This window comes from Periophthalmus magnuspinnatus, chromosome 21 (assembly GCF_009829125.3).
Source record: "Periophthalmus magnuspinnatus isolate fPerMag1 chromosome 21, fPerMag1.2.pri, whole genome shotgun sequence".
Classification (NCBI taxonomy): domain Eukaryota; kingdom Metazoa; phylum Chordata; class Actinopteri; order Gobiiformes; family Gobiidae; genus Periophthalmus; species Periophthalmus magnuspinnatus.
The window spans coordinates 11196453-11222539 of NC_047146.1; the positions used below are offsets into that span (position 1 = coordinate 11196453).

Below are 26087 nucleotides of genomic sequence, written 5' to 3' on the forward strand. Positions count from 1 at the left end.
AAATTTGTAATCTAAAGCTCTTGTATTTACAGTTTTAATGGTTATGGTTGAAAAAGCAGGAGAATAAGAGGTCATCTCATAAAATCTGCAAGCACTTTAAGTTGGTTGCATATTCTAACCACCGGAGATGACTCAATATGACGAACATCAGAGCCAAATGAGCTGTAAGCATTTGGGGACAGTGGAACTGGTTAATGGCATACCTTCGTGTTTACAAGGGAATCCTAATGTGTTTCGTGATACAGTCTAATTCATTAAGGCACAGTAAGTGAAACCAATGATGACTTTGAGATTTAGCATTGGATTTTAAGCACATTATTAAAATAGAAAACTATGATGTAAAGCCAGTTGATTATGTTAATTTTTGGTTTGTAATCTACATGAACTGTGCATACAGTAGTCCTAAAAATAAATCTGTTCTCTTTATCTGTCTCCTATTGTGCATTTATGGAGTGTTTAAATGCTAAGTTTATTCAATGTTAAAAAAAACAACAAACAAAACTCCACTAGAATTATGCCAAAGAATTTAACAACAAATCTGTAAAAGGGTAAATATACAATCGCACATTCATTTTAAAAATGTAGAACATATTTAAATAAATAAATAAAAATTAATAACCAATTGAAATTAGCAATTTTTCAGGATGTCCAGCAGGTGGCTCTGGTGTTAAATGAAAAATTAAAACCTTTCATATCATTGATCAATGTGTATCAGGCTTTACTCAATACAGATGACATGTATTAGTTGGTTCAGCACAATCTAAACATCCTGGAAATGATTTTTTTTTTTTTTCATTTTTTATTTGAAGGCTTACATTGGATTACTTTGGCTTCTTCACATCGTTACAATAATATATTTTTGTAAAACCATAATAGATATATGTATCATAATAAAACATATATTAAAAATAAAGTTATATCTTTCTTTAGCAGGATTAGTCTGAAGCTGGATGAGTCAGTGAGCAACTTTTGGCTATTAAATTGACAGTAATAAGAACCAAAAAGGCTTACTACAGAGTGATGATAATATCCAAATGAATATGACAGAAGTGTGTCCTTTGTAGACCAATAGAGTGCACAATTTGGTGAGTAGAATTGAGTCTGTGTAATGAGGAATGAGTAGAGTGGGGATGAGGTGGTTTCAGGTTTCTTCTCGTGACCATGTCTAAAATAAGCAGAGGGACAGAGGATTGCTAAGAGTAGTACTATGCACAGACACGACACACTGTTGTGAGCTGGTTTTTGTGGAGTATGTTGTGAGACATATTACAGCTGCATTTGTCAGTAAAAGCTTAAAAAAAACAAACATCAGAAATCTTATTTTCCATGTAATGCTGCTTTTTTTTTTTTTTTTTTTTTTTTTTTTTTAAGACCTTTTAATTTTTTTCCTTCACAGGTGTCTGCCTTCAATAATTCAACAGTATTAAAAGGCAATAAATAAATAAAAATTTGCCGATTACTATAATATTCCTTTCACTAAATTCATAGTTCAAGATGTTTTTAATATATAAAAATAACTTTTTTTTCTACAATTATATAATAAATAAAGCTCGATGCCAGTAAGAGCTGCACTCTAAGCATGCATGGTATCGAAAGTAATATAAAAGACTAACTACTTTTTAAAGACTAATCTAAGCCAAACAACAGTGAGGATTAAAATGTCTTCATCTAAACAGCACTAGTGTGTGAGAGATGCATGTCTTTTTAAGGCAAGGACAGACGTTTACGAGCTGAGGGCACAAATATATAGGAGTGGTTAGATTGTTGCCCTGACAACCCAGCTTTATGGAGCACAATGAAGGTGACCCCAGAGGGTGTTTCCATGGATGGGTGACGACATGACAGCGCCTCTAAACCTCCACAGGGTCACTGGGCATACGGCCCTCTCCCAGTTTTGCCGCAGCTCTAAACCATGCACTCATTTTTTATTAATACCTTCTTTCACACTCCTTTTGTGCATAGGTAGCTTCCTTCATGTCTGGGATTATGAGTCAATGCACTACCACAGATGTACAGTCGACTCCATGTTGATAAAGCCAGGATTTCTCCGGAGTTCCCAATATGTGCTGTTGGAGACCCACCGTTCCCTGTGATTGGCATCTATCACTTTTCTGTTAAAAAAAAAAAAAAAAAAAAAAAAAAAAGAAAGAAAGATGTTATTTCACAGTTTTACAGAAACACAGTTACACTAGATGTTCATTTATCTTCTGAACTGACTTGAAAAAGCGTGGCTCCTGTCTGATGTTGTTCTCCTCGTTCCATTTCTTCCTGGCTCTCTGAAGGTCTTCTATCCTCTGTTTTTCTGAGGCTGCCATCTCAAGGTTGCCTTCCTCTAAGTACCTGCAAAGCCAAAGCCAAACAGGCAATACTCACTAAAATATTTTGCAGCTTCTTGTATGAATTACAACATTGTCGAAAAAACAAAACCCAACAGGTAGTATGTTACCTTTGATCTGGTCTGAATCTAGCATCAGTCCGTGGTAGGGCATCTTTTAATTCTGGGCATAGTTCATTTAGTTCAATTGCAAACCTGGTGAAGCCATAATATAACTCATAGTCTGTGGGCATAGAGCCTATATAGAGAACAATTGAGAAGCATAATAAGAATAGGGAAGACAAATTAAGCATGGAGACAATGTGAAAAAATGAAGTGCATGCCTGGTCTCCAGACACATTTGGCAGAAGGTGGGACTCCACAGTAAAGGCCTTCGTGCCATTTTCCAAAAAGCCTATGAATGACTTTGCCCTCTTGGTCCATCACAAATCCCTGCACCTCATTGACATTTGAACTCCAGTAATTTCCCTTAAAAATAAAATGCCAACAGTCAGTCTACATGTGTTTGTGGTAAAAGTTACAACCAAAGTGACTTTAAAACACTGGCTTCATTGTAACATGCAAAATCTGATACTGCAGTGTTATTGAAGTTAACTAAAGATAATTTTCCTAACCTTGACAAAGGTGAGTTTGCAAAGACAGGCACTGCTCTTTGTGTTTCTGATGGTGATCTCTCCATAGTGTTCAATCCACCTCTGTCCACTCAGAATGTTGTGCACACAGGTAGTGATTTTATTCCACTCGTAATGATCTCCAAAACTACAAGAGACACAGTCTTAGAGTGGGTTAAAAGCAATAACTGAAGTTGTACAGATTTTAGTACTATGCATGAAAAATAATTAAAGAGTACATTACCTTGGGATTGTTAGATTCACAGACCCAATAGGTAATATTTCCATGGACTTTCCCCAAAATTTGTTTTTCCATCTAACATCTAGAAAAAAGAAACATAGACATTACAAAATAAAAGGCAGTACTATATACAAGACAATAAATGCTAAATTAAAAATTATTATTATTATTATTAATATTAATAATATTCTTATTATCAATAATAATAATAATAATAATAATAATAATAATAATAATAATAATAATAATAATAATAATAATAATAATAATAATAATAATAATAATAATAATAATAATGGCACTTTTAAAATGGCACTAGTTGGAACCATGGCTTACCTTGCCAGAAGGTGAAGTTCTTTGACTCACAGTGGCATGCAGAGACAGGAGGATGGTGGCTCACCTTTGAAACAACATCAAGCCAAAAGCTTTTAACAGCTGCTCTGCCACGGTGTTGCATTAAATATGTCATCATGTATATTTAATCTGATATAACATGCCCGTTCACTAAGACATCATTTGTATAAAAAGCTTTTAACCAACAGCATTTGGAGCTATAATTTCTCAATATATATTTTAAAATTTTAATAAAAACACGCATACCTGTTCAGAGAAGAAACAAAAGCCCTTATCTTCACGTATACATTCATAAGTCTCTCCAAGTATCGGATTGAATGGCTTACTTCCTGCTCTGTAGTAAGTGGAGGAGTAGCCTGAGACAGCGAATGCAGCCACTAAAACCTGTTTGAGATCAAATGGAGTAAATTAAGGCAAGCTTTGGCAACAGTTACAACATAAGGGCAGGTTAAAGAGGGCTCGTAAGTGGCTCGTTCATCAGCATCTATAGGACACAACACTTAATGAGACTAATGAGGGCTGCTTTTCTGTGAGGTTATTACCATGCGCTCGAATGGGTCTTCGGTCTCTGCGGCCTTGTCCAGGAGCTCGCTGTACTCTAGCTCCTCACACATGCGCTGTAGAGTGTTGAGCGGTTCGTTCAGTTCTACCGGCATGGACACTTTGGATAGGTCTTTGCCAATGTTGTTTCTCAGGATGTTCCACAGGTTGATGTTGCTGGTGTCAGGGCAGGGAGCAGGCAGACACGTGCGGCGCCCATTACGGAAGGCACTGCCAGCAAAGTCCCCATTGGCCACTAAAAACAGCAAAGGTAGCAGTAAAGAGTAGGGATGTAATATCGTATTGTCTCACAATAATATCATGGGCCATCATAATATATCAATTTACTTTCTTTGTTTCATTGTTTTGGTGCAGCAATAGCTAAACAACAGAGGAAACTGCATATATAATGATCCTTTGCTTCATTTCAGGACAGACTACATGAAGAAATAACTGTTAATAAGCTTAATTAACCTTAATTCTTTGGGTTATGACTGAACCAAAGGCTTGTGAAGGCATTTTATATGGAAAAAGTAGCATATTCACAATAATGTTAGCCTCCACAAAATATCACAATAAATATCATACAGTGAAATGCATATCGTGAAAGTATTGTACAGAGTGATTTGAATATTGTTAGTAAGGGGAGAGTAATTGGTCAGTTATGTTTACTTAGCTGGACCCATCTGTGCTCCTGTCCTGACTGCTTCATGACCCTAACTGTGCACCACCTGCTAGATGTGGCTATGTATGGGCCTAAACCCACTGTTATGTTATATAATATGATGAATTGCTATTAAATATTTATAAATGCTCTCACTTCTCCTTTTTTGGGTTTTCCTTCCCCTAACAGAGTGTCGGCGATCAGGTGAAATACAGTGCTTCCCTATTGATGTCTATTTCTGTAAAGCTCTTTGCAGCTCTTGCTGAACTGTATGAATACAAATGAAATCTAAAATGTAAACACATGATGTCATTCCTCTACATTTCTTAGATCACTTTCAATTAATACCTGATGCATTTGCCTTTCATGCTCTTCAGCAGACTTTCAAGTGCCTTTTATCATTATTAAGTGTGACAATGATAAAAGAGGAGATTCCACTCCCGTGCCTACTCACACTGCAGTTACAGCCTTTGGCAAAGGGCCCTGCCACACTCTACTCCCCCAGTCGCACTGATTAATAACTGTGGATATGTGAGTGTTGGAGTGTAGAGTAGGATCCCCTGCTTTCTCTCCTTTCTAATCGTGGGTTTGATGCTTGATTCAGACTTGCGCTGATGTAAAATGTGACCTACTTTGTCTGGAGACATTATCTGTGACACTGGCGTTGTCCTCGGAAATATTGTCACTCACATCACTGACATATGACTCATCGTCTGAGCCCTGTGAGGGGAACAGGTACAAAGTGAATAGAGTCAGTAATGTACAACTCAATGACACAATAGCAGTCCCTGAGCTGAAGAGGTGGACACACATACGCGTGCACGCACAGACACACACACACACAGATACTGCAGATTGCCACTGGCCAACAAACTGCAGCAGTCACCTACTATCTATCCCTCTGCAGTAATCATGAGATGAGACACTGCGGGGGGTTTAAACTTACAACCAACACAATAGGGTCATTATATGTTGCCAAAGGGAAGCATGTTGTAGCCAATTTCTGATAGAGACTATTTCCGTCAATGCGATTTTGCTGGAAAACTGTAATGCAAGTCTAACAGTGGGTCTGCCAGTGGGGCTAAAGGACGGGGGCTTGATGAATTTCCTTGGAGAATAATCCTTCAATATGGCTCAATGCATGTCTAGGGAGCAACAAAGCCGCATTGCCCCCCAGAGAGCTATTGCTCCTGGGTGTTCAAAGGGTGATTACAGAAAAAACAACAACTCAAAGATTAAAATTCTTAAAAGAAAGAGTGGAAGTGCAAATCACTAAACACACACATTCTGACATAAACATATTTCTTCAGTCGTGCTTGTGAAAAAATGTTGAAATGTACAAGGACGTAGCACTGAATTCTAAAAAAGAATCCCTCTACACGTGTTATTAACACCAAAATTTTTATCCAAAATGTAGGGATAATTTACTTGAATTTAATTTTACAAAATAAAGGTTATCAGGTTATCATTTATTTGTTAATTTAGACATTTTTGGTGCTTGTTAATATTTTTTTTCCCCCGTTCAACCCTTTATAAAACTAAAAAGATCTCTTACAAGACTATCTTGAATGTAGGGTTACTAGTTAACAGTTATGAAATTAGCTCCATGGGCCTTTTCACATCTGCTGCCCCGTATCCAAGCAGGAAGTACAATTATAAACTAAAAAAAAAAAAAATCTTAGCAAGACTTGCAGTAAAATCTTAAATATGATTATGTTAACTATGTTTTAGTGAATAGTCTAACCTGTCTTATGTACTGTAACACACAACTGTTAGTGAAACTTTATCTCCATCTGCAGCAACTTCCCCTACAACATCCTTCCTATGTCAACAATCAGTATGCATTAACTTAGTCATTGTACAGGCCTTATTTTCCTGTATTTCTACCTCATTTTCGGAGGAGCTGGCTGACAGTAGCACTTCCTGGGCATCAAAGAACTCCGACACAGATTCTGACATGGATAGTCGACTCTCATTGGAAGCCTGCTGAGTCAGAGGGATCCCCATCTGTTCTCCAGCCTGAGGCAAAGAAACACAATTCATGGGACAATGCTTTTCGTAACAACATAGACAGATTTGGGTACCCACTCACAGTAACACGCAACAGTCTGTCATAAATTTGTAATTAGTCATTTTTTCCATTAACCTTGATGTCATGCACCACTACAGAATTATAATCCTTGAAGCTCACTTGACAAGACTTACCGAAAGGACCATCAATTTGTGCGGACAGGAATCAATAAAGTAACTGTCAAACGCAGGAAGCAAGCAAGCACTTCCAACTAGCATGCAAGCCTTGAGAGCAGAAAATTAGCCCAGTCAATGACAAAATGACCATGTGTGACCTATAGTACCTCGTCAGGCGTTGAGATGATGTTCACGCTGACAACTTGTTCAGTCAGGACCGATTCAGAATGGATACGGTTTAGGCGGCTTCGGAGCTCTGCATTCTGGGACACAGCCTGTAAAAAAAACCAAAAAAAAACAGCTCAAATATTCCATTGTGAAATAGGAGTAAATTTACAAATGGAAAATGGTTTATTATGGTATGTAGAAGGTGGTATTTGGTGTACTTTGTGAAACAATATAGAATAAATATTAAGCCAAAAGAAAATCCTGAACGACTGCAAGATAAAAACAGTAAGTAATAAGGCATCAGAATGTATTCTGCCCAGGCCTCCGAGCAATGTAACTTTTCTGGTGGCAGGTCTCCATGAAAATGTTATTACTTTGCCTGGAATTGTCCACAGAATGGCATTAAACTTATCATTTCAGAGAGGCAAGAACGTGACACCACTAGATCTTAGTAAAGGCGACCCATCACACAGTAAGAAGTAAGAGTGTAGCATGTTTTTGTACTTTTTAGCAAACTTCTGAAACTGACACTGACATTTCCATGTAGAACAGCGGGAACACCCTGAATTAGAAAAGTTACATAGTGGACCTTTAAGACCTGAGTTATTTTAAGTGCTATAGTTGTAGTAGTAGTAATAATACTCGTAATCTTTTTAGACATTTTAGTGTAATTGGAAAACAAAATCAACCTTTATTCCATATAAGAGATGATGTTGTTGAACCACTAACATGGCTACACTGTTAGATGCTGTTACTTTACGCAGTATATTTACCACCTAATTAAGTCAGAAACGCCAGGTTGATGGTTTGCGGGGGTTGAATTTTACAACAGTAGCAGCTGTTGCTCAAGAATTCCTGACGTGTCTTTTGACTTTTAACTCCTACTTGGCCACCAACTCTGACCTCTTGCCTACAACAGTCTTGCCATGTCTGTGCCCAATTAGGGACAAACTGTAGATAACAGGGAAAAAAATGTTCCACTGAAACGGTGTCAACTCTTAGCAGGAAAACTCCAATTACGTGACAAGTTGGAAGACTAGGCTAGGGAGCGGAGTTAATGAAGTGCACCTCATACTTTATCTCGGCAATTAGTGCAGAAGGATAATTTGATGATCACGACTCACACATCATGCTTTCTAATTGTGATTACATTGACGGCTGAAAAAAAAAAAAAAAAAAAAAAAAAAAAATATATATATATATATATATATATATATATAAACATTGCCGTGTGTTTTGTCTGACAGCCTGTGATAATGAACACAACAGATAAACAGTGCATTTGAATATGTGAGACAAGAAATAAATTACAACAGTGATTCATTTCTTAAGCTTGCAGCAGTGCTCATAAAGTGACCTGTCAAAAACGTAGGCGCAACCGTGACTCGTAATAAAATAAACCAGTTTTAATGTGATAGGTAATCACTCTGGCTTTAAAACCAAGGTTAGTAATTGCAGTAACCCTCCTGTAACAAATTTTTAGTTCCCGGCTCATCAATTGGGAATTACTAGCTATAAAGACATACAAAAACTACATGGAGTAAACATTGCCAGCTTCAGATTCCTAACAGTTGCAGTTTTGAATGAAAAATAAAAGTAGCTAGTTACCTGTGAGAGTGACTTCCTGAGCGAGGTGATCTGAACTGCCTGGTCCGTCTGTTCCTGGTTTGACAGAATCTGCCTGATCTTTTCTTTTTCTATGGCCACTGTGTTAAAGGCTGACTTCAAAAGAGAGTGCACTAGAAAGAATGTGGACAAAAAAGTGGAATTTATTTAATATTTACACTTAATACTTAGACTTTTTTATTTTTTCCAAACTTTCCAATATGTACTTTTACAGAAAATCTAAGATGAGGCCTCACACAAAATTAAAGATTTGAAAGTGAATCCTATTAAATGCAACTACAATTATTGTATGATCTCTGCTTCTACAACTCATGCATACTGACTGTTGCACAGACCTTTTTGGGCGATGGTGCAGAAGTCCTCCTGTAGTTTAATGTAGTCACTGGTATACTCCACAGTCTCCGTCAGCCGCGACGCAGGGGGCTGGTAGTCCGCCAGCTCAGCACAGAGATTAGGGTTGGACGAATGGAGGCGGATGGGGGACATACTTGCAGACTGTGGGACCTGGAGATGAGACAGTGTCCATAAATGACAGACAATGACTCACCTGGAGGGAACTGGAGTTGTGAACTAACACACTCAACACACTCTTAATATGACTATCCATTAGGGCTACACAGTATTAGCAAATTTTGTGATATGTAATTTGGCTGTTAAGAGCAACAACATCGATATTATTGTGATATCTTAATATTATTATCATTTTTTGACTCAATAATTTCAATTATAATAAAACTAAACAATTAATTTACTAGTGAAATTCTGTCAAAATAAAACACAAAACCAGGGCTAAATCAAAGCAAATTTTTATCATTAATAAAATCATCTTTATTTAACATATTCTTTTTGTTAGATGGAGCACTTTGGTGTCCTTGCCATTTGTTGTTGCAGTACAGATTATTGCGTCAGTCGGTATTGATACTTTTGTGATATATTGTGCAGCCCTACTAGCAATTTTCCATTAACTACTGTAGTTTTCCCTTCACTCAGCATTGACTATAAAGAAGCCAGTTGGCCAATTAATGTCACCACTGCACACCAGTTAGCAGAATGTTAGCAAACCCAGTTGTCTTTGATGTGCTTTTAGTTATTTTTAAGGGCAAGACTGGACAGATTACAGTTTCTTTTAAATATCTTCGAACCCTCTTTCACAATGGAATGTGAAGCAACAATGCCTAATGACTAATTTTCTTAAAAAGCACTGTCATTTGTGAAAAGCAAAAAGAAAGAGAGGTTAATGGAAAAAACATGTCTCTGTGAGCAGTATTTTAATATAAGCCAAGTGACCTCATTAAGAGATAAACAGAACGAAATGAAAGATACGGGGAAATGATTCAGCTCTACCTCAGTACAAATAATTTCATCTCTTTGTACAACACATCAGAATTACAATACAAGTGTTATGTGAATGCTTATGGGTGAGAGGATGAATACCTGAAGCTGGAATTTTGCATCTTTCCCGACACTTTTTGTTCTCCATCTTCTGTTTATGCGCTTTTCTTTCTTAGACAATTCTACACAATTGGTCTAAGTGGCACATATCAACACACAACACAGTGATTACAGTGAAATGACAAAAATTATGAAGTAAATTATAATGGTGAGCTGGGATTTTGAACAACATAAGCAGAGCAAAATACAAACACAAAAGGGCTGATCAATTATGGAGCAGACTGTGTGAGTGGTTTCAAGTGATTCCAGGCAGCACTACACCCACACAGTTGTTATAAACTTTTGCAGGAACACTGTTAGTATGTGACACTTACTTTAAGCTGGGAAAATCTTTACCTGCATTTCAGTGAAATTAGGAGCTGACTGGGTTCTTTGTAGTATCTCCAGACTTTGTAATAGTCGACTCAAATCGGTCAGGTTGGACTGGCATCGGGCAAGCTCTAACAATTACATTTACAAACAGGGAGAGGTGTCACCAAATGGTTTTCATTACTGCACTCGAGGCTACAAAAGCCTGGAGCATTATTTAATCTACTGCTCTGTTCAATGAAATTTGTTCTAAATATAAGCAGGGAAATAGCACTTACCCTCTGCGCACTTGTCCATCTCCTCTGACTCCTGGAGCCAAACTGCCACCTTGCTCTGGCCGTTGCTGTAGGGAGCTGGGAGGGTGCTGTTGCTGCTGTTATTGGGGGCCACTGGTTGCCATGGCAAGCTGCTGGGTTTCATCTGCTTTAATTGAAATAGATAATAAGTTGAACATATTAAAGTGTGATTTCAGATTGCATGACATAATGTAATGTATAGAGTTATAGTTAGAGGGCTGGTTTCCAAAAGATGAAAAATTGCCCATGCAGTGCAGCTCTAGTATTCTGTAGAGTACAAAATACGAGAGACTGCACCCGGTTCATCAGCGACTCCTGTGTGCCGTCTGAGTGATTAACAGTTTAAAACTAAACATTATATATTTTGACTAGGAAAAAGTCCTCAAACTGTTGCATGAAACAGGGAATAGTTAAATCACTGAATAAAACAAAACTAACTGATAAAACAAAACTAACCACACAGAGCTAATACTATCTTTTGCATTTATATGGATATCTTGTGAGCCTTTGATCTAGTACTGTACATTGTAATTCATTTAGAGCCATTGCAACTGCTCTGATTTGAGATGGTACTGGTCACCTGTAATAATGGGTTCAAGGTCTCAGTGGGCACCTTCACCTGAGCGTCACTGGTTCACACACTTGAGAGGGTTCAAACTTAGCAAGTCCTGACAAACAAGCCGTTCTGTTATCCAAATGATCTGGATCCAGTTACCAGTCTGATCACAATTGCTGTCCTTAGCAAACAAATCAGAGACTACAGCAAGGTCAGTAGTGGAGAAGACAGAAAATCAGTATCTGTAGTGTGGGTTTTGCATCTTCTTGTCTGTGCTATTTCAGTCTATCCCAGTTTCTATTAAAAATTAGCTCCCATGATAAACCCATAGTGAATTAGATAGTCAGCCCAAGGCAACTCTCATAATGAACATTTTCCTTCTATCCCAAATTTTCCTTTGAAATCCACATGGGAACCTAAACTTAATTTCCCCTCCTATACAATAACCCTGTTCTTGTCGTGATCCCGGTTTGCTGTCCTCCCGTGCTGTGTTCCCCCCTCCCTCACCTGCCTGTCTCCGGAGCTGGGCGGAGTCCTGCTCCTCCTGCGCGCACCTGCAGCCCATCTACGCAATCAACACCACCTGCTGTGGATAAGAGGAGCGAGGACCAGACACTCGGCGCCGGAACGTCCACGTGTCACACGTGAATATTTCTGCTCGACTTTGTACCTTAGCACTTTCTTGTGAACCCATGTCTGATTGGAATTTTGGCTTTTCTACAGACCTCCGCCCGAGACCCAGCTCCGGACCTCCCTGCACCTGCACTCCTACCTTGGTATGGTCTCACGTTACCCACGCCTTGCACGTATGTCTTCTCCTGCTCACGGATCCGCACCCACGCTCCCCAGCTTCTCTGCATCTAAGAACTGTCCATGAACTGCGCTGTGAAGCACCCTCGTTCCCCGGTCTTGTGAACTATTGAACCGTGATTATTATGTACCCACGTTTTGTGAATAAAGACATTGTTTAACCCTTCGAGAGTCGCGCACTTTGGGTCCCTCTTGCTGGTTACGACAGTTCTGTGGACCCAGATCCTCCCTTTCCCCCACCTGGCTGGATGACCCTACCGTATCCTGGATGACCCTCCCTCTGTTTCTTAGTCTTGAGTGGGCTCTGGCTCTACAGACTTAAACTTTATCTGGAATGGATGCGTGTTAGTCCTGGACACATCTGTAGCCTGTCCGTCCATGGGAGTGGATCCCCCTTTCACTGTGGTTCTTCTTGAAGTTTCGCTTTTTCTTTTTTGTTTTTGAGTTTTTGTCCTTGCCGTGAAGGGCTAAAGACAGGATCTTCTAACTTTCTGTTGGTTAAATCAATCCCTAAGAGGCGACTCCTGTTATGATTTTGGGCTTTACAAAAATTAATTGAATTGAATTTAGCAGCGAGGCTAACTCAAGAACTCACCTTGGCCTCATGTCCCAGAGTAGATACATTTGGGGGAGACTCGATGGCAGTTGGAGGAGGAAACGTTCTCATGGTGGCCTCTCGAGGAGATCGCACAATCTCGTTCTGTCGGTAAAGCCGGTGGTGACGTAACTTGGACACCCAGGCATCGAAAATGTCTTGAGATTTGACCTAGAGTGAACCAAAGACAGGGAACTGGGTGATGAATGTGATCTTATGTGACAAAGCTGCAGTGACAGTATTGATCTATGTTACCTTCAAGTGATATATATGCTCCTCTGTGTCCAGGTCAATGCGCCGACTCCTCTTTTTAATTGACATGACAGAGAGGCCCACATCAATGCTGCCATGGAGTTTTCCTTTCTGGATCTAAGAGAGAACCACATTTAAGACTAAACCAATATAACAACTTAACAAGAATGACAAAACTATTCTTGGGCCTATAATTCCTTTGGTGTTGGGTAAAAGCAAGGGCTGCAAGAGAAACTGCAATCAAATACAAATTCCAATGGCAAATACTGCGATTACTTAAGTACCATATTTTCCTGTGTAAACAACCAAATATCCTGTGTTTAGGATAGTTTTAGACCTCTATAAACATTTTGAAGTGCATTTGATTTTTGTATTAGTATGTTCTGTTTCATTCACTCAAATGGTGCTTCTGGACATATTTAAATGTACTGAATCCTAAAATGTGTTTTGTGAAAAATCTAATTCTCCCTAAAATTAGTGCAAGCCTATATAGTTGTGACCAACACAATATAAAATAAGATTTTTCAAAAGCATCTACTTTACAAGGACAAAATCAATGACAGCAGGCACTTCTTAGTTATTAAAACAATAAACTGAACTCTAGAGATTTCAGTCTAATTGGATTAAAAAACTGCTCCAAATATTTCAGAAGTTCTTGTTGAAGAAGTGTTGAACTCTAAAAGGTCTTTGAGTCTTTAAGTATTATTAAAGTTGAATATATTATTATACTGTTGTTATATATTTGTACACCCCTGAGAGCACAGTGGGGTCATGCTGCATATGTTTTGCTGAGTCAGGGCCAGTTACAGCTGATGTCAGAGCATGCAGCTCGCTGCTATGGGGCTGACGTCGGAGGTACTTACATCAAGAGGGGACTTGGAGTACTTGAGGATGCCATTGTCCAGAACAAAAAAACGCTGAAAAGAGAAAGAAAGGTTAGATTTTTAATTCGTACTGCATTTTATTTCAAGTGTAACTTAAACCTACTGATAAGGTCTGACAAAGGGTGAACTTAAGTGTAAGAAAATAAAACACTTTATTTGGTTGGCATGTTGTTTAGCATTCTGAGGGCAGCTGTGCCAGTAGCAGCAGCCTTTGTGTCAGTGTTTGCTAATGCGATTACCTTGTGCCAGCCTTTCAGTGGCCATTTGCGCTTCTTCAACATAAAACCTTCATGTTTATCGGGCCTCCGAACATTGCTCTGGCCAATCTTGAGCCCCTCAATGATCTCCCAGCTGTCTGCTTCCTAAAAGAGATAAGATAATACAAGATAGGATTACTGTTGCAAAGTCTACACTGAGACAAAACATCTCTAAACCTACTATTGTATTCAGGTTCCTTTTGCCCTCTCAGCATTTCCACACCATTAGCTTTCCCTGACCATGCTGTCCTTCCCTATTTAAAATCTGTGCATCAAAGTGATGCCTCGAGAGACAAGGAGCCGAAGGGTTAGGTATGGAATTGCACCCCAGTTTCACCAAGAGCATAGAACTGGCAACCGTGGAATCATGAGACTCATAGCTTCGTTTCCACTTTGGATCTCTATGGGCCGGAAAACATCCACAGTGTCTAAGGTCGCACTCACACTAGGACTTTTGAGCCGTGCTGTGCTCAAGCACGATTGCGTAGGATTCTATGGCCCCACTCACACCTGCACAACTGACCCGAGCCATGGCCGGGTGACGTCATCACATGGCACGGTTTGTTTACATGTTGCGCAGCAGTGCTATCGCTTTAGAGGAGAAATAAGTCATCCGACTTGAAATATCGCTTAAATAGTGATGCAGATATGAGACCTATCGTGATACGCAATCCTCTGTAAATTTATGGATAAAGCAACAGTGTGGAGGAGCAAGGACAACAGGCGACAAGGCTTCAAAACTTGTGTCTGTCCACCACTATTTCCTGTTTATCAATGCACAAAATCAAACATATTATATTCTCAATGGATAATGCATCTAACATGAGCCAAACCCAATGTATTACACAAAAAGATGCTAAAATGTGGCGTAAAGAAGCAGAGAATGAAATAAATCCAGAAAAAGCTGTCAATAAACCGGAAGACGTTTTGTGTTTACACTGGCTTTATCTTAAAACTTGGATTACTTGGAACTCCTTTTTGTGAATCGCTGAGATCGGCCATACAATTATGAGTATACTTCAAATACAAGCAGAGCCCTCTCCCTGGACCCGGAGCCAGGCTTGGGGCATGGAAACGCAACTTGGCTGGAGGGAGCCGCACCAAACCGACACGCTCCAAGGCAGCCCCATGTGAACCGTGCCAATGGAAAAGAGGCTATGGTGACAGGAGCAATATGCCCTTCTCACTGTACTGCCCAGACAGGAGACAGTATTGTGTCATGTTTTCCTAGCTCACATTTCTGGTGTGTCTTCAGCTCAATGTAGGAGCCAGTGATACTCCCAGAACTTTCAAACTACAATACAAGATTTTCATTTAAGATAGAAATTATGATTTTTATCAGTCACATCAATTTACCACTCACATAATGCCTATCGTAAAAATGACTATTAGTCAATACTTCCTGCCAAAAAAGAAATCAAATTATAGCTTTTATCCCTGGACATGGATATCCCTGAGTCCGGTCTTTTCATCACAGAAGCATTGTAAGATAGCACCAGAAATCTCACAATGAATGAATGAACTGCACAGTGAAGGTGCCATTTCTATGACACCCTTAACTAAGTCTACTGCTGATGTTGATGCCAGTGATGTCACATACTAGTCCTACTACTACTACTACTACTACTACTACTACTACTACTACTACTACTACTACTACTACTACTACTACTACTACTACTACTACTACTACTACTACTACTACTACTACTACTATTACTATTACTACTACTACATTACTGCTAATTTGCTGTTAACTATAACTGTACACATTCTATGCTGATTAGCTTGTGAAGCAAAAGACAAATTGCTATTTCTCTGCTGTGGATCCCCAGACGACCCTGTCCCTGTCGCCTCAGTGCTGAACTACAGCTTATGAGAAAGTGATTCACACACGATTGAAGTCACATTACCTTTAAAAAAAACAAACAAACAAAAAAAACATGCCCACAGCTTGTTTTATGTGATGACCAAGAGGAGCACATCATTTCTGTAATGAGGTCATGCTTCTTCTTCACAGATTGCACTCCTCCTGTCAGCTGCTTCATGCATATGCAGAACTCAAGTTTAAGCAAACCAGCTACATTAACAGATTATGTAACACAAAATGCTTCTCTGCCTCTGTACCCATATATCACAAGGATGCAGTCTTCAGACTTGTCTTTAGTTAAAGCATTTAGTTAAAGTCTTGAGGTTTAGTCACGGTGGTACTTAAGAGTGCATTCACACTTTTTTGACTAAACTGAACTAATTTCAAAACTAATCCTCGACTAAACAAGAACTAAAACAGGACTAGAACAGGACCAAAACAAGTCTACCATCTGGACTAAAGTGGGCTAAAACCAGAACCCAACAAAGACAAGTGTGAACACACCTAAAGAGACCATGCAGTTTAAGAACGACTGGCTTTTATTATTTATTAACAGCAAATATACAATAGAGGCATTAAACTACTGCATACTTAGATTGTCAATATTTTACTACATAACATGCTCCATTCCACAAGTATTGTGGTTTGGTGAAAAGACTCTAAGAAGCCTGTCTCTCACTACAGATCAATACACTGGGTATTGCACAAACCCACAGCTCCATTTGAGTTGATGGCAGAGGCTTTATGATCCAAAACACAGAGCCAGAGAGATTTCAAAGTGAATATGATGTTGATCCCTCTCAGAGTTTGCTCCACTGAATGACTTCCTCATGTACAGTGCATGTATTTGTTTATGAGCCTGTTTACTACAAAACAACACAGAGCAATCAGAGAAGAAATGAATACATTAAAACGTCCAACAGCTCCTTCCAGTGCCAATCAGCATGACACACCTGTTAATGCTACAGTGAATGAGGAAGGAGGACATACGTCCTTAGGGAAGCCTTGGGCTAAATCATTACTATAAATATCAATTGTGTGGTGCCTGTTTTTTTTTAATACAGTCAAACTCATAGTCCATGTGAGAGGTCTACAGATGGAGAATCAGGACATTTCACTGCATGAACTCAGCACTGCCAGTCTCCATTGATCACACAGTTAATGACTGTCAGACTCAATAAATACTATAGTGTGTGTACAGTACTTAACAAGGGCTATGTAGACCCACAAAGTGATGATTAGAATAAAAGCATCCTCTGAACTGCAATTAATCAACCAGGGAAAATATACACACTGGCAAAGATATTAGTGATAAAAATGTATACCATCTTGTCTCAGCTTACTACTTCTTTGTTAATAAAGCCTGTAATGGCTACATAATTAGTGCGGTATACTTAGCATATAATTATGCAAATGCAGGTGACAATATTTGAGATTTGTGGTGCAAAGTACGACTTTAACCAGTTTAGGGCTTTTACACAATATTAGTTTTAAACCATTATACTGTAGCAGCTCAAAGACACCGAGGGAAAGAGGGTGAATTTGACTACAGTGTAAGGCTGGCACAGCAGTTAAGAGAGGAAGAGGAGGCATGACACATGGATGAGGAGTTAACACCCTGAGAGGAGCAGTCTCTAATGCAGCTCCTCCACCTCTACTCTGAGCTCATGTAGGGGGAGGTCACCAGTCACTCAGCACAGCATAGGATAGTACAAAAACAGATCCAAATACAGGTCATCTGACTAGTATGATGGCACAACACCAGGGCATGGACATTGTACACTGGCTGAGAGCAGACTACACTAGCTCCAGCACTGAATATCCCGTGTCTTCAATTACTTAATTTTATAGTGTCATCATAATACTTGTACTGAAATAAATAATACATATCAAATTATAATTAGATAATTAGATGGTTCTTCAATTTTTAAAAGTGGGATAAATGCATGTTGTTGGAGTATTCCATCATCCATTGCATTATAGACAAATTGATACATCTAAATGCCCCTGAAGAAGTGTCCTATGTTCAAAGCTTTGAATACTTAGTGTAAATGATCGCATCACCATATACACTGTACAATATTATACAGACCACACCACAATCAGCGAACTGAAGTGTGTCAGACATGTTCATGAAGTCTCATCTCTGTGTCAGAGGATTTTGCATGGTGCAGGTTTGTTGCCAGACCTAATCAACAAAGTAATGTGTGGACCAAGCAACAGTAACTGTGAGCTGCTGCATTCTGCATGTGCTGCCTCTAATTGCTCTCAGGAGAGAGCAGCAGCTGTCAGCAGCACAGTGGAAAGTCACATGTATTGACCAGGAAATTTGGGCTTGTTCCATTAAGGTTTTTTTTTTTTCCAACAAAACTCACACAAACATTTTATTTAATAATTCTTGCAATAGTTGAGCAGAAGTATTTACCTGGGCTCAAATTTGGCATCTTAAACTGAAGAGGTTTAACTAAAACTAGAAAACTAGTATATAATAAACAGGTAGCAACTGGATAAAAATATGCAGGGATACAGTTTTTTCAAAAAGTGATCCGATAACCTAACAGATACATTATTACATTTATTGTTGATTATTTCACTGATTAATTGCCTTATTAATCCAATTAGTAGTATTACTTTTAGTCTATTTGTAAACTAAATAACAAACTAAAAAGGGGTCAGAATGCCTGATGTGTACTGGGCATTAGTTCCTTTGTAGCTAAGGAACTAGCCAGCCTGTTACTAACTTCACACATTTAAGCTTTTTTCACCCTGAAAAGAGTCCACTATTACCCGAGATATTTCACAGCTTGACCAATCTGCTGCATCATGACTCCGAGCAGCTGCATCCACCAAGAGTTAAATCCCAATTAAATGTTAATGAGTCCCAAACCATAGCAACTTATCTTTAGCTCCTGATCAAGCAGGTGCGTGAAGCTAAATGGTAGCTGCTAGGAGAAGCTGAGGCTGTTAATATCTAAGCAGCTTTGGTCAGCCCAGGACTTCATTAAAAAGAGATGAAAAGGGATTACAAATCAAGGTCCTACAGGATGGAACATTGACAAATGTAATTAGAATAATGAAGCAACGTGTATATTTATCTTTAGAAGTACAGTATATTAGAGTCTGGTGAAACAGAACTGTATATAAAAGGATTTTTGTTCAAGCCAAACGTTTAAATGGGCCTCACAGTTGCCAGTCCAGTGTCCATCTCCCGTGGTGACTTCCAGAGAATGCCACATGTTCTCCAAGTGTTGCTCATGAAATATTAACGAAGCGTGTCCAACGGAAAAGCTATGATGTCAGAGATTCCAGTAGCGGTTTTCAGTTTCCGCAGCCATGGTGATGCAGCGACTCGGTGGGGTTACGGAGGAAGCAAGAGGAAGGGGGGCTCAAGCGGTTGGGATTGGGTTTAAGTGCTTGACCCGTGAACTGTGAAATAGAGTGGTATTGTTGCCTACGAAAGTCTTTCATTTACATAATACAGTCTGCACTCTGATAGCTGATTAGTTATCTCAACCATGGAGGAGCTTGAGGGCATTTTGTTAATGTTTTTTTTTCCTTTTTCACGCAAGTAATTTTTTATTTGTATGTGGAAAACTGCTGAGTCAAGCCCAAAAGCCAAATAGTGTGAGTCTCATTTACAAATGACAATGCGTTATCTGGAATATAAAATAATGCACGATTATGTAAACATAAAGCCATATTATTTTCCTAATTGCTCCTCTATTTACATTTTAGTCATTAGCAATCAAAACACGTCTGATGCAGTGGAGACTAAGACGCATGAGCACACAAAGGCTGGGGCAGCTAAGAAAACATAAAAGCCAAATAGTAAAAGAAAAAAAATTAATCTGTCAACTGGACAAAAAGTTGTAGGAGGGAATGAGCAAGAAGGGGATGAGCAGGGAAACCTCATCAAGCCGCTTCTCCAGGACTGAGGAAGATGAGCAGCAAAACGTCTTCATTCCAACAACTTTTTGTCCAGTTGACAGATGTTTAATTTTTCTTTTATTATGGATCATACCCGGATGACTGAGGAATTACACAGATAACAGCCAAACATTTTCAGTACTGGATCAATACTGATTTCAAATTCCAGCACTAGTTTATGTTTAGTATATGTAAAGGTAAAATTTGTTACATTTTGTATTTGGCCATTGCTTACAAATTAAAGATGATTCATTCTGGTCTATGTAAATTCAAGCAATTCAAACTTTACAAAGGACACATGGCTTTACCTGTAGCAACAGATGATGCAGAACAGCTTTGACAGTTATCAGGATAACGTTCTCTTTAGTCTTCATTGCCGCTGCTCTATTGTTACAGCCAAGCAAAGTGCATCTGTCTTGTGCATGTAACTATATACGTACCTGCCGGCTGTCCCGCTGGGAGGAGGAGGAAGACGAGGCGCTCTTGTGCACTGGGGTGGAGGTCTTGAGAGGAGTGGTGCTCCGGTCCTCAGAGCTGAGAGCGCGGTTATGGGGCAGGCGTGGTGGGGGGGGCTGGCATTGATGGTACTGGGACATGGTGGGCTCTGGTGAAGGGGAGAGGATTCTGTGGACGTCCCTCAGCACTTAGCCCGTGTAAGAAGCATCCTCTGGGGCAGCACACTTCCTTCTGCTTACTGCTCACTCCTCATCTGAAACACAACCCAGAGGGAGTTACTACTTACAATTCTTTACCATTTATAATGCAGTTTTTATGACTACCATGATAGCAACACTTGGGATGCTAGTTTCCGCTGATCAAAATGCTTTGGCAAACTGCTTTTCAGACACTGAGCCACGCCTAAATGTGAAGCTTTATGTAAGCTGTGAATAGCCAATTGTTTTGAGCTGTGTAAAATGTAAAGCCATGGAATTCCATGACAATAGTGGGATAGAAGCTGCTCTTTGTGATACTGTTGTTGACAAAATATAATGTATATTTGCAGTAAGCAATTATTATAGCAGAAAAGAAGCCAAGGCAGTAGATGAGCTTGTATCTGAGTGAAAAAGTGTGTAATGAAACCATTATACAGATCTTCAACTTATAAAACAATGTTGGTCACTAGGAACTGTACTGGAGCTGTATTACATAGTAGCTATTTCTTTCTCAAGATGTTACAGAGCTTTTTCTTTTCAAATCAATGCAATATATGGTTCTAACAAGAACAGCAAACAAATCACTGTCTGTGAAAAGGCCATCTCCTCAGCACCTGTACAAGTCCAGCCCTCCACTCCTCACTTTATTATTCTGATCAGTGGCAAAGGTTCAATGTACAAACAGCACTCAGTTGTTATTATTCAAAGAACAGTCTGGCTCACAGTCTCAGGAATGCCCTCTGTCAAAGCCCCTCATAGATTCAGACTGGAGCCTGCAGCTCCAGCAATGATTTGAAACCTGCCTTTTAAATATCCCCCTATCACATTCACTATTACTGATGGACACGTTAATTATAATAACAACAGCCACTCCTGAGTACTTATTACAGTACAGACAACAGATTTCCACAACTCTGATTAAAACACTGACCAGACTTACCACTGTTACACCTGATGTAATTAAAACAAATGGCAGCTGGCAATAAAAGTGTAATGTTGTGTAGCGTTCCCATGCAAACTAATTACAACTGAGTGAATGTTGTTCATTATTTAGTCAATTCAAGGGAGCTCTGCAAGTTTCCATTTGGCAACACAGAGCAGCAGCCATAATCAGATTCTACTTGACATTTCAATATTTCAGTTGATTCATTAAAGTTAGTCACATAGCAAATGTATACTTTCTGCTATAATCATTACATCAAAATTGTTAAAGATTTCTAATGTCAACAATGGGTTGAATATAAGTCAGATATGAGAACAAATTTATGCTGCAATGAAACATAAATTAGGCAGCAGGAAGGATAAACCTCGCCCCCAGCATTAAAGCCAATGCTGTTTATAGACAGTGATGCAGATAAAGAATAAACTACAGCCTGACAATAGGTGATTGTCATAGGATTGTCAAAAATACTAACCAATGCTAAAAAAAAAGTATCAGCGAAGAAGAATCTAAATTTAAAAATCACATCAAATTGGATGGATAGTGGCTATTTCCCATAGACTGTATAAAGATGGGTCATTTTTCCTGAATAAATAAAAACATGAAAAAAATTATATATAGTCTATGATATTTCTTGAAGTTATTGAAAGTAGTACATGAGCACATGGTAATATTGAAGATATATTGTGTTGAAAATCCCATTCTATGGTAGTGTTGTCACAATACTAAAATTTCAAACTTGATTTCACTATTAAGGAATAGACTCACTACTCAATAGTTATTCTGATACCACGATAACAAAAACCTTCTTTCTTTAGACAATAGAATGGGATTTTCTACATTAAATAATAATGCTTTCTTTTATATTTCCATGTGGCCTTATATCTGTGTAATCCCTGGTCCATGGGCATATACTAGTATATGTGGTCTTATAATGTTCTGATACAGCTCAAGATCATTCTAAAGCTATTCAGAAAATTATTCTGTCCTGTGAATACGACTTTTTTAGTATCGACACCTGCTCCAATGAGTAGCTAGTTTTGATACTAATTTTAGTATATATTAGTATCAGATTTTTTAAACTTTTGACAACCCCATTCTATGGTCTGAAAAAGTGATTTGATCATCATTGTGATATCGAAATTGGTCTCAAGTAGAAAGCCTTTTCTTCATTATCGAAATTCCTTCAATTTATTTGTTGCTATGTAACGTTCACAACAACTGAAAGAAATTATCTGACTGAGAGTCTGCATAAAAATTACCTTCAAAAAGAACATGAAACAGTTCTGCTTTTTGTCTTTACTGTTTTACAATGGTATGATCTTGATCTGGTCAAACTCTTGATAAGAATTTCCCTTATACCCCCTACTCACTCACTCACCATGCAGAAAGCAGACCAACACGTGTTTGAGCAGCAGGATGTTTTCCTCTGGAGCGCTGGTGAGTGCCGTGTGGTTAGGGAGCGTACATGGAGCATACTCACACCATAATCTATAATTCAGATCCTCTCGTCATCATGCCTGGCCTGTCTTAAGCCAACTAGGATATAAGCTGCTAAGCCCAAGGCACAATATTAGACTACTCACTCCTTGACCTAATAAGGAAACAAGTGGGGTTATCTTCACAGTCTATAAATATATGAAAAAAGTGTTGTCTTTTCTAATGCAGTCTGTATAAACCCTCTGAGGCAACAGAGTCAAATAACAAGAATGTATAACTAGTTGAAAGAATGAAAGAAAATATTTACAAAGTTTTCACTTTGTCCATTTAAATTCAGGAATGTCTTTCTGATACAAATTAGAGATTTTTGTGTTAAGTGACACGGGAGTATAAAAGCATTCCTTTGTTGTTTAAATATATAAACCATATGTGTTGTCTTGTTCATGGACCTTTATTTGTATTTAATAAATAAAAACAAAATTAAAAAGATGTGATTGATGGATGAGAGGAAGAACACCATCTACATTCTTTTCCATATCATTAACTAGTGATTGATCCTTATTACACTTTTAAATGCAGGGTCGTTGGTCTCAGCGTAACTTTTGCTAGAAATGCTTCCTGTTAAACTATCGTGTGTGTGTTACATCATGTGTGGCTCAAGGATGTAGATGTAAGATGGCTTGCAAACTTCCCATTTTAAAATGTAAACAGCAATTACATCTAGATAACATTATATATCAATGCCGTAAAATTCAAGGAAAGGGAACATGGTAGACCTCTCGGTAAGGGTCAAAAGACGACAAATAAAAAGACTATTTAACTCTAGTAGCCCACTGACTGTGTGCTCCTAATCTGTGAAATGGAAAAGAAAAACAGACTTGAAGTTTAGTATCCCAAGAAGTCAAGGGGCTTCACAGCCTCAAAAGGCAAATGTTACATTGCAGAACCAAGTATAAAACATGAATTATACTATTAACCTCCTTAAAGATTCTAGTAGTTCATTGTAATATCATCATAAAGTTGAGGGAAATATTTACAAAGTCCTGCCATCCCATCCCACCTTCACTGTACAGGCTTGCTAATACCCCCCTCTATGTTGCATAATTAAAGTAGATCAACAAAAGCAGACTCATGTCCTAAGGTTGTATTACCCACAGTGATGGAAAGAATACTTTGAAAATGTATTTAGTTAAAGAATACTGAATACCTGCATTAAAATGTATTTTATAACATATTTGGTTACATGGTCCATTCATAGTACTTTATTCTGAATACTTTATAAATATATATGTTTCTTTTTTGTTTTTTTTACACAGGAAAAAGGAATACTAAATTGTGTGATCAAATACTACAATGTATTCCTCTGATTTTATGAAAATAACTGTATTCTGAATACCACCAAATAAAAGAGGAAATGTGCTGGAAAACTGAATTCAGAATATGTATTTTTGGTACATTCACTTACTTCCCAATACTGATTACCAAGCAATTGAGGATGACTGTTGTCTTAATAATGCACATTGATCAGTACAACAGTGTTTTGGCTGTTTACTGGCGGTAGGTGTCATGTATCACACTACATGAAGCCACACATCATATATAGCAGCTAAAGCATTGTCAATTGATTCTAAAGAAGCAATGCTAAAAATAAATCAACATATTTAATTATATTTACCACTTCCCTGTTCTTTCACAAAATCAGGAGTGAAAGAACTGGAATACTGGAACACCTTGAACAGGACAGGGCCAAGAAATAAATGGGAAAATCAATCATTCCTGCTGATGAACGCAATGTTTTCAAGAAGCCATTCCCATGTACATTTAATCTGATTTGGAGTAATTCAAGCAGCTGCAAAGTCACTGTTTGACCTTCATAAACCAGTTATAATTGGTGGATGAAAGGAGCAGCAGCAATGGAAGTTTACTTTCAAAGAGTTGCCTTTCCTGTAATGAGCTATAAACATGGATGGTAGGTCAGTGTCAGAGCAGATAAATAGGCTGTTTGGAAACATACCTTAGGCTAAATATACATAGATATATTATAGAGGCTCTTGGACAAGATTACAATGTATAAATATAGAGATGAGTTCATCTGTGAAAGTCTCAGTGACGCATTACGTCTACTGAAGGCTATGCTACACTATCGGCAAGAGCCAGGAAGAGCTGGCTGACCACTGATCACCACTGACAGACCCCCTTAAACATTATCTGTTTCCATGAAGGCTCTGTAGAGGACCTTTAGCAGCTTGCTAAGTGTCAAGAGTCGTGTCTGACTGACTGGTGTTCCTTGGTGATTCACTCAGGATGCACACGGAGATGCTGCCTCTGAACAGCGGCCAAACAGCCCGGCACCACAAAACTGTCACGAAATCACTCTTAATCTCTTTCATTATCTGCGTAAAATATGAACGTCTCATGAAATGTCCAAACAGAAAAATATGATTTCCTTACCACAAACACGATGTAATGACCATGTCTTAAGTGTTCTTGGCGCAGGAAACAATTGAGACGTCTCCTTGACTGGGCAGACTCCCGGCTTTTCAAACACCGATGGCCTCCATAAACGTCCAACACAAAACTCTATTTTACACCTAGATACGCGCAGTAACCGGGAGTCACGATAGTGGAAAGTGCTGTGTTAGCCCGTTTCCTTGAATGCGGGCTGTGGTGATGCTCGACTCAGCTCAACTGCACTCGGCGCTCGCTCCTCCCTGCAGCAGCAGCAGCAGCAGCAGCGAGACCAGCTTTGAGCGGGAACAAAACACCGGCCTGGATCAAAACACCGGCCTGGATCGCACAGACCGGCTGGAAAATGCTCGGAAAAAAACGGAACCGGAGCACCATAAAGTGGAACGGAGCACCTGACGTCAATGAGACTCCTCCGGGGGCAACTCATGATCTTTATGGGCACCTTGAGGTAAGGTAAATTGTCTCTGTGGTTTAGTTAAACACCGGGCTATTTCATAAACTGGAATAATCTTTTATCTCTCATCATTCATTAGCCTTACCTTATTCAAGCACGCAATAAACTCAGACTAGCAAACATGTGCAATTAGCTTACCAATATAGTTTAGTAGCAAAAATGCGTTGCCCAGGACAAATGGCAAACACATCGGATAG

The 26087-nt window shown here is 38.8% G+C and overlaps 1 protein-coding gene across 2 annotated transcripts; it reads right to left on the reverse strand.

Moving 5' to 3' along the window:
* Positions 1-1368: 1368 nt before the first annotated feature.
* On the reverse strand, positions 1369-25689 carry osbpl6 (oxysterol binding protein-like 6). Of its 2 annotated transcripts, none has more exons than XM_033987141.2 (23): positions 25419-25689; positions 20375-20643; positions 14120-14242; positions 13860-13913; positions 13000-13113; positions 12745-12915; positions 10766-10907; positions 10515-10618; positions 10161-10253; positions 9062-9230; positions 8709-8839; positions 7100-7207; positions 6633-6764; positions 5378-5465; positions 4084-4337; positions 3788-3925; positions 3524-3587; positions 3191-3269; positions 2950-3094; positions 2659-2803; positions 2447-2573; positions 2218-2340; positions 1369-2111 (listed from the first exon to the last, which is right to left on the reverse strand). In XM_033987141.2, exons 2-23 carry the CDS (start codon positions 20528-20530, stop codon positions 2000-2002), a joined length of 2772 nt encoding a protein of 923 aa, XP_033843032.1. In that variant the 5' UTR covers positions 20531-20643; positions 25419-25689; the 3' UTR covers positions 1369-1999. The 2 variants fall into 2 exon arrangements, with proteins under 2 accessions (XP_033843032.1, XP_033843030.1); XM_033987139.2 differs by having other exon boundaries at positions 10766-10910; positions 25419-25688.
* Positions 25690-26087: the final 398 nt, after the last annotated feature.

Bases quoted from the DNA above. Each gene is read 5' to 3' on its own strand.
- osbpl6 (XM_033987139.2), bottom strand. From the start codon at position 20,530: ATGTCCCAGTACCATCAATGCCAGCCCCCCCCACCACGCCTGCCCCAT. The intron at 13,914-14,119 runs GTAATCGCATTA...TTCTCTTTTCAG, and splicing joins CACTGAAAGGCTGGCACAAG to CGTTTTTTTGTTCTGGACAA. The intron at 2,574-2,658 runs GCATGCACTTCA...TTCTCTATATAG, and splicing joins CAAATGTGTCTGGAGACCAG to GCTCTATGCCCACAGACTAT.